General features: G+C 51.9%; 1 protein-coding gene across 4 annotated transcripts; it reads left to right on the forward strand.

Annotated features, from left to right (window-relative positions):
• The first annotated feature begins 443 nt into the window (after positions 1-443).
• On the forward strand, positions 444-8411 carry Slc25a45 (solute carrier family 25, member 45). Of its 4 annotated transcripts, NM_001361973.1 has the most exons (7): positions 465-738; positions 1250-1334; positions 2492-2535; positions 2728-2799; positions 3083-3268; positions 6988-7246; positions 7366-8411. In NM_001361973.1, exons 2-7 carry the CDS (start codon positions 1298-1300, stop codon positions 7632-7634), a joined length of 867 nt encoding a protein of 288 aa, NP_001348902.1. In that variant the 5' UTR covers positions 465-738; positions 1250-1297; the 3' UTR covers positions 7635-8411. The 4 variants fall into 4 exon arrangements, with proteins under 4 accessions (XP_006531685.1, NP_001348902.1, NP_598915.1 ...); XM_006531622.4 differs by having other exon boundaries at positions 444-1334; positions 2429-2535; NM_134154.4 differs by having other exon boundaries at positions 465-1334.
• Positions 8412-8859: the final 448 nt, after the last annotated feature.

Genomic DNA, 8859 nt, shown 5'->3' on the forward strand with positions numbered 1-8859 from the left:
CTTCAGAACAGGCCTGGGAAGACAGCACTGCGACACCATCCACTGCCCAGACCCTCTCGGGTCCCCAGGAAAGTTTCTCCATCTCAGAAAGAGGCCCAGTCAAGTCGCATGGAACAGTAGCAGCTCTCGCCCTCATCCTTGGTTTTCACGAATCTTCACCACGTCCTATTACATATATATTACATATAAAGGTCCTTATGCATGTAGGTGGCTGTGCAGAGGCAGGGGCACCGGGGGCCAGGGGTCATTACAATTGTCCCTGAGATGACTTGTGGAGTGGTCTCACTAAAAAGGGGAGTTTTCAGCCCTAGCTTGAAGGAGGTCCGAGAGAGTAGGTCCAAGAAGAGGAAGCAATGCCGGCATTAGGGCCTCACGGCTGAGAGCCCTTTTCAGTGGAGCAGGAAGCAGAACATGAGGTCAGAGGAGAAGGGCGGTACATGAGCCTCTTCCGACTCGGCCTCTTCCTTCTTAGTTTTTAAAGAAAGGAACTGCAACTGTTGCAGTTTAGAAACAGGGAAATCTAAATCTAAGCCCTGGTATCTGCTGAGGACCATCTTGCCCCATCATCGTGAGGCAGAGAGGCAGGAGAGCGGAATTTTGGTTTTGATGTAGCGCAGCAGTGGGCCACTGCACAGTCAAAAGCCCATTGTTTCTTCCCCTGGGCAAAAGGAGGCTGCGGTTCTGATTCATGGCTGTAAACAACTCTGGAGAGAGCAGACAAACAGGCTTCAGGGCCTGGTGAGTCACTTCTGGGGGCCGGGGCCTCCCTCTTTTTGGGTTATTCTTATTCTGACTAGGCATAGGTGGCTGCTGCAGGCCACTGTAGCCTGGGACTGCCACCTCGTGGCCACGTTCTGACTTCACATAGCCCCACAGCTTGTCAGGGTAGGTGGGAATGAATGGGAATTTGCTATGAACTGGCTGGTCAAGCAGGGCCCAGGTCCTTGCTCACTAAGGCAGCCTTCGAGAGGCTCGCCAAACTAGGACTCAGTTGGCATCCTCTGTGAGCCAGCATGGCTGTCACTGTCTAGGCACAGAACCCTGGATCTCTGTGGCTGTCAACCTGCCTCTAGAGATTCCATTACTTCTCAGGCCTCTTCCAGTCTCAGGGTCACAGACGTTGGCTCACTCTCGCTAATGGTTGCCTGAGGTCTGGGCACTGGGCCACCACGCACACTCCAGCCAGGGTTAAACATTAGTGGGAGGTTATCGGGTTTGGAAAGGGGGTGGGGAATCTCACTTGCAACAGTCTCCAGCGGGCCTGCTCGGAGTACCAGTTCCCACAGGAGCCCAGAAAATGCCCGTGGAAGAGTTTGTGGCTGGCTGGATCTCTGGTGAGACATTTTTCTTCTTTTTGTCCTATCATCCCTAAGGGTGGGTGGCTTCCCTGGGAGGATGGGTTGTTGAGAGAAGTTGTTCCCTCTGGAGCACCCGCACCCAGCTGTCCCCAGAGCCTTCTGGGAATGGCCAAGGAGGCCGAGAGGAAAGAAGCAAGCAGGAACTGCTTCTCTATCCGAAGGCCATACTGTCGGGGGGCGGTGGGGATCTGACAGCCAAGGTACAACCTCACCCAAGCCCTTCTCCCAGACCAGTGTGAGGGGACCAGAACACATTTACCTTTGATCTCTCCGGCTGTCCTGTCCTTATTTTACCTTTGGAAATCTGCCCTACCTGTCAATGGGTGCACTCCTGAGCCTTGAGAAAGGACACTGTGAACGCACCCCTGGTGAGGGCCACCCCAAGCCCCAGAAACAGCATCTTCTGCAGAGACTAAGACTAGCCAGTGTGTGGCTTTCTCCCCTGGGTCCAGCAGGACGCTAAGAAGGGCTCCCCACTCTGTACTGATAATTGTGACAAGGCAGAAGGCAGGAGGAGGTGGCCAGCAGGGCCTGTTCTCATTCAAGGCCACAGAACTCTGCAAGGAAGGCTGAAGTACTGCTGACACAGTTAGAAACAGTAGCTACTCCTTCTAGAGCAGTGGTTCTCACCCTTCTTAATGCTGTGACCCTTTAATACAGTTCCTCATGTTATGGTGAGCTCCAACCATAAAATTATTTTACTGTTACTTTATAACTAATTTTGTTACTGTTATGATTCATAACATAAATATCTGATACACAGAATATCTGATCTGTAACCCCCAATGGGGTCACCAGCCACAGGTTAAGAACGACCAGTCTGGAGCCTCATCTTCCACGGTCAGAGCTGGGGATAGTGTAACACCTGGTTCTTTCCTATTGTGTGTGTGGCCTCAAGTGAGGCCATGGGTCTCCCTCCTTTGTCCCAGCGTCTTTGTGACCCAGTACCAGGTATGGTAGGGGAGCAGAGTAGGGCAGCAGGAATGTCTGTGGAGCCCCAAGAATGTAGGTGGTGGGTGTCTGAGTACACGCAGCCTTCCTGCTCCAGCCTGCATCCTTCTTTCCTCTAGCATAGACTTGCTTCCTAGACTTGGCACACAGGCCTCACTCATACCACCTTCTTGCCACCGCAGGAGCTGTGGGCCTGGTCCTGGGGCACCCATTCGACACTGTAAAGGTGAGTGTAGCAAAGGCACCAGAGGAATAGATGGTCTGGCTGGAACCTGGGTGAGAGACTGGGCCTGGCTGGCTGGGCTGGCTCACTGGTGTGCCTGCCTGCCAGCGTCTGCTGCATGGGTGACCTGGCTGCCATTGTAGGAGCAGCCCTGGCTTGCCCATCTGCCTCACATAACCAGTACTTTCTATCCAGGTGCGGTTACAGACCCAAAGCACGTACCAGGGCATTGTGGACTGCGTAGTCAAGACTTACCGCCATGAGTCAGTAGGTAGCCCACTTGTTGGCGGTAAAGAATCATCGGGGCAGGTGGGGTCTGTTTCCTTTGCTTGCTGCTTGCTAACAGCTTCTAAGTCTTCACCCTTGAGGGTATCCGAGAGTCCTCTAGTGCCTCAAAAGTGGTGACGGGGTTCTCACAGCCTCCTTCACATGCTGTCTGCCTGACACAGTGCTTGGGAGGAAGTGCTCTACAGCTCAGAGGCCTGGCCAGAGCTGGATGTGGGACACGGAAGCCCACCATGAGTAACGGTGCTACCATGTTGCTCTGCAGGTCCTGGGTTTCTTCAAGGGAATGAGTTTCCCCATCGCCAGTGTAGCCCTGGTCAACTCCGTCCTGTTCGGAGTGTACAGCAACACGCTCCTGGCGCTAACAGCCACCTCCCATCAGGAGCGACGGGCCCAGCCACCCAGCTACACAAACATCTTTATAGCAGGTTGTACTGGGGGCCTCCTGCAGGTGAGAGCGTCGTTCATGGGCACACATGCAGGTGGCACAGTGATGGATCTGAGTCCCCCACCCCCAGGGACTCCCAGCCGTGCATAAGAAGGTCTTCCTAAGGGGTGCTTGTAGACGTTGCTCCCATTGACCTAGCCATGGTGTGCCTGGTCAGGCTGGAGGTGAAAGGTCATGGAGACCAGAAGTTGGGAGGTAGGGCAAAAAGCAGAGAGTTGGGGGTCAGTGTGAAGAAGATGCCAGGCAGAAGCAGTCAATGCCTGCTGTCAGGGTTGTCTACCTTCAGAGGCTCTACCAGCCCCAAAGTTGTGGGGAGACTATACAGCATGGTGACCTTTGACCCTGAGGAGCTGTCATACTCAGTAGAATTGAGTTTTGTCCTGAAGTGATCCTAAAGGGGTCCTAGAGATCATGCCACCTGCTCAACCAGGCCTTTGCCTGCAGTACAGGGTAACCGCAATCTCTGAGCCTTGCCTGAGGCCAGAGGTCACAGATGCTGCGATTTGGCCAATCAGTGCATGAGTCGCTCCCATCATTTATTTTGGTCTTTGTTCTCAGCACTGAAGTAACCAGGTTTTTATGGGGTGTGGTGAAGACTAGAAGAGTTTCTAGGCCCCAGATGGGACCTGAGCTAAAGGGAGTGTCTGAGAAGAACCAAACAAAGGGGCAGGTGCCAGCTCAGCCCTCACCCCAGATGGGTTCCTGGGTGACCCTTTAATGGGTACCTGCCCTGATGCCACTGATACTTCATGGGGCAGAGAGCAAGCTCAGAGGACAAAGTCAGGATGTGCACGTCAGTGGTTAATGATTACGGAGGCTGCGGAGAGCGAGCGCTGCCTTGTCTTCCCTTCCCTCTTCCTCTCCCACCTCCTTCTAGTTTTCAAAAATTATTTACTTACGTTTTTTATTGTATGTGTATGAGTGCTTTGCCTACATATATACACACATGTACAACAAGTGCGTGCACTGCCTACAGAGGCCTGAAGGTGTTGGATCTCCTGGAACAAAAGTTACTACAGATGGTTTTGAGCTGCCATGTGGGTGCTGGGAATTGAACTCCAGTCCTCTGCAAGAGCAGCCCGTGTGCCTAACACTGCCCTCCCTCCAACCCCCTTTCCTTTAGTGTTATCTTTTTTTTTTAAGATTTATTTATTTATTATATGTAAGTACACTGTAGCTGTCTTCAGACACCCCAGAAAAGGGCATCAGATCTCATTACAGATGGTTGTGAGCCACTATGTGGTTGCTGGGATCTGAACTCAGGACCTCTGGAAGAGCAGTCAGTGCTCTTAAGTTCTGAGCCATCTCTCCAGCCCCCTTTAGTGTTTTCAAAACAGGATCTTGTAAGTAGCCCTGGTTGGTCTGTAGTTTACTATGTAGATCAGGCTAACCTAAAACTTACGACAAAATCCTCTTGCCTTTTCCTCAGATTCTGGGATTAGAGTTATATACTACCCAACCAAGCTTCATGTTCCTTATTAGATACACATTTCTAAACTCAGAGGCCTGCACCCTTCAAAAACAGGAAGACTCTCCGTAAAGCGGCCTGACTTAGGGCCAGCCAGGCTCCACTTCTCAGTTTCCTTCCCTCATTTCTCTGAAAAGCATAGCGAGGAACTGTTAGGGCCTCAAGTGGTGCCCGGGTTCAGGAACCTGCTAAATCCAGGCTGTGCTAGGACATCTGCCAACAGGGGTTTGGAGCCAACTGTGTTTCTTTTTTTTCTTTTTCTCTTTTTGGTTTTTCGAGACAGGGTTTCTCTGTGTAGCCCTGGCTGTCCTGGAACTCACTCTGCAGACCAGGCTGGCCTGGAACTCAGAAATCTGCCTGCCTCTGCCCCCCCAAGTGCTGGGATTAAAGGTGTGCGCTACCATGCCTGGCTGCCAATTGTGTTTCAATGAGGACTTGAGAGGAAGGGGCAAGAGCTGAAGGCTTCTGTTGCTACAGACTTTACTTGTGGCCTTGGTTGGGGTTAAGTAACCCTTTAGGCTCCACAGTTCCCAACCCATGAGATGCCCCTGCTTCAGCCCTGGAACTCCAGGTCAGGAGCCCACTCCTAAATGTCTCAGCTCAGCCCTGCTGGCAGGCTCTGGGAGAAACATCAGCCCCATTTTACAAAGGGGCTCCACCCTCTGCTGTAGTAGAAGCATGAAATGTGGCCTGCATCTGCCAGAACCCAGCACCAGTCAGCTGCCAGCCCCTCCACTACCAACCAGGCCTCGAGCTGCACAAGGGTTCACGTGTTTCTAGCCAGACCCAGACACAAGTCAGCTTCAGCCAGGACCCTGCCTCTGCCTCCGCTAAGGCGACAGTATGTGACACTGCCAGCAGCTTTCCTTGATTAAAAAAAAAAAAAAAGTTCATTTTAATTCTAAAATCAAATTTAAATTCTGCCTGTGGAAGCCAGAAAAGGGTGGTGATACCCTGAAACTGGAGTTACAGGCAGTTGGGAGCGATCCCAGATGGGTGCCGGTATCCAGACTCAGGTCCGCTAGACAGTAGTATAAACTCTTATCCACTGAGTCATCTTTTTTCCTTTTGTAGTAAATGTTTTAAAATTAATTATTATTTTATGTGTGTGGACGCTTTGCCTGCATGCATGCATGTGGATCATGTGCATGCCTGGTGCCTACCGGAGTCAGAAGAGGGTGTTGGATCTCCTGCAACTGGAGATACAGATGGCTATACAGAGCCACCATGTAGATGCTGGGAATTGAGTCTAGGTCCTCTGGAGCCTTAGCCAGTGTTCTTAACTGTTGAGCCCCCATCTCTCAGCCCCAGTAGCTGGGCTATTGAGATACTTTCAGTCTGCCGTAGCCCACATTGGCCTGGAGCTCACTGTGTAGCTTTGGCTGGCCTTGAACTCTTTGTAGTTCTTTCTTTGAAGCTTTTAGATTACAGACATGAGACTAGCACACCCAGCCAGAACACCAGTTACAGGCAGGAGCCCCACACATCCAGGTAGAACCTCATTTGAGCTTCAGTAGCCTCTCTTGCTTTGTCTGGAAACAGGGCCTCACTCTGTAGCACTGGCTGGCCTAGAATTTGCTCTGTAGACCAAGCTGGCTTTGAATTCACAGAGATCTGCCTGCCTCTGCCTTCCTAGTGCCGAGATTAAAGATCACCCTGAACAGCTAGCTGCTTGACCTAGTTACATCCCTGACTCCAGCCTCACTGGTATGGTGACCCCCTCTTCTCCACATCCTCTCAGCTCAGTCCAGAGCCACCTCAGATCTCTGTCCTGGCTGCCTATTGCCTACCAAATCCCACCTGTTACCACCATCTCACCCCATCAGCCCTTTGGACAGAGGCGGGGAGGGTGTCCTGGGCTTCAGAGAGGTGTAATGCAGAAGGAAGAGCAACTCTATGATGTTGGGTCTGTTCTGCAGCTTCAGGTCCTCAGTTTCCTGCTGCTGAACCTTTACTGAGCCCCAGCCCCTGCAAACATGTGGTCCTCCCTGCAATCAGGAAGCCCAGGAGCCTAGTCCCACACGTCCTTGAGTGCTTGTGCCTGCTATCTCAGGAGGAGAGTCCAGTGCTGAGCCTATCAGACCTGATAACAAGGGAGGCAGCCTGTTCTCAACTGCACCCAGACAGTTGGCCAAACCCAGCCATGTGGGAGGCTAGGAGCTGATGGCAGGAGTCTCTCTGCCCTGTTGTGATGAAAAGCTGACATTTTTCAAGCCTAAGCCCCACCCAGTCTCCTCCATGTCTTTCTCCACAGGCCTACTGCCTGGCTCCTTTTGACCTCATCAAAGTCCGTCTACAAAACCAGACAGAGCCAAGGATGCAGATATCGAGTTCTATGCCCCGGTACCGGGGGCCTGTGCACTGTGCAGCCTCCATCTTGAGAGAAGAAGGACCCCAGGGACTGTTCAGAGGATCCTGGGCCCTGGTGTTGAGAGACACTCCTACGTTAGGAATGTACTTTGTCACCTATGAAGGGCTATGTCGCCAGTACACACCAGAAGGCCAGAATCCCAGTAAGTGGGGTGAGGTGGGGTGGGGCGGGGGGACAGCATAGGCGACGGAGGGAACTAAAGGAGGGGACTGGAAGATGCTCTGTTCTAGTCTGACTCAACCCTGGCTCCCTCTGTCCCAGGTTCAGCCACAGTTCTGGTGGCAGGGGGCTTTGCAGGCATAGCCTCCTGGATCACAGCCACTCCTTTTGATGTGATCAAGTCCCGGATGCAGATGGATGGGCTGAAGGGAAGAAAGTATGGAGGGATGCTGGACTGCATGGCAAGCAGCTTCCGGCAGGAGGGAATAGGGGTCTTTTTCAAGGGCATGACACTCAACAGCGCCCGTGCCTTTCCGGTCAATGCTGCCACCTTCCTTAGCTATGAATACCTGCTACGCCTGTGGAGATGAGCCTGGCCAGGCGATACTGGCAACTCCACAGCAGAATCATGGCTAATAGCAGCTTGGAAAACCAAGCTAAAGCACCCAGTTTTCCGGTGCAAAAGCACGAGGCACCTTTTATCATCAAGAGAGTTAAGGAGCCAATGTGCAAGAAACCAATGAACAAGAAACCCTGTGCAGACTCCAAGACACACCCCACCTCACCAGACACTTCTGTCCAGGCAGCAGGGGCACGAAGTCCATAAAAATCACCAAGGCCACCATGCCATAGCCACCCCTCTGAAGGAGCACTCAGAGACCAGCCACTGTGCTGGCATCACCCAGCTCTTGAGTTCAAACCACTCCCTGAACAGGAGGATGACTTCTGTCTTCTTCATGTCCAGAATCCTTCAGGGGTTTCCATTACCTTCAGGGAAACCCAGGTCCTAGGCTCCTGGCTGGCCTGCCCCACCAGGTGGCCTTCTCTTGGTTACTTCCTGGTGTAGGCCCTCAAGTCCCAGGAATGCCATGGGTGGTGTCATTGTCCTCCAGTGGCCCACTCTCCTCAAGATCCAGGCAGAGCTCTTCATTTAGGGGTCCTTCCAACCTCATCTGTGCTGATTATGGGGTACCCAAGCACCCCAGCCCTCCTGCCTACCTCAGTCATACCTCTGTGTGCAGTGCTTCATGGTTAGTTTTGTTTTGTTTTTCCTCCTTTGAGTAGTTAGTTTGTGCCAGTCTTGTGCTCAAGGCTGTACTTCTGTCCCTTGAACAGATACATGAAATAAAGTTTCATCTGATGCAGTACTGATGATCCCTTTCTGTCTCTGTTCCCATCCATCACACACAGCTGTGAGCCTTCCAACCCCCATGTCCATGCCCTGGCCCCTCTCCAAGTTGTCTCTTCCTCGATCACATCTTTCCTTACATTTGTCTGATTATCTATCTCAATTGCTAAATTAGATTTTAAAACTGCCTGAGGGGCTGGAGAGATAGCTCAGTGATTAAGATCACTGACTGCTCTTCCAGAGGAACCAGGTTCAAATCCCAACATCCACACGGCAGCCCACTCATCTGTAACTCTGAGGGATCTGATGCCATCTTCTGGCTTATATGGGAATTGCATGCACGTGGAGGCAAAAATACCCATACACACAAAATAATTTAAAAAAATATTTTGAGGGAGGGTTCAAGACAGGATTTCTCCATGAAATCCTGTAGCCATGGCTGTCCTGGAACTCACTCTGTAGTTCAG

The sequence above is a fragment of the Mus musculus genome, chromosome 19 (assembly GCF_000001635.26).
Source record: "Mus musculus strain C57BL/6J chromosome 19, GRCm38.p6 C57BL/6J".
Taxonomy (NCBI): domain Eukaryota; kingdom Metazoa; phylum Chordata; class Mammalia; order Rodentia; family Muridae; genus Mus; species Mus musculus.

What these genes read in the sequence shown, in the direction of transcription:
- Slc25a45 (NM_134154.4), top strand. Translation starts at nt 1,298, where the DNA reads ATGCCCGTGGAAGAGTTTGTGGCTGGCTGGATCTCTG. An exon ending in GTACTGGGGGCCTCCTGCAG is followed by an intron (nt 3,269 to 6,987) that starts GTGAGAGCGTCG and finishes CTTTCTCCACAG; the next exon opens with GCCTACTGCCTGGCTCCTTT. An exon ending in ACCAGAAGGCCAGAATCCCA is followed by an intron (nt 7,247 to 7,365) that starts GTAAGTGGGGTG and finishes CCTCTGTCCCAG; the next exon opens with GTTCAGCCACAGTTCTGGTG.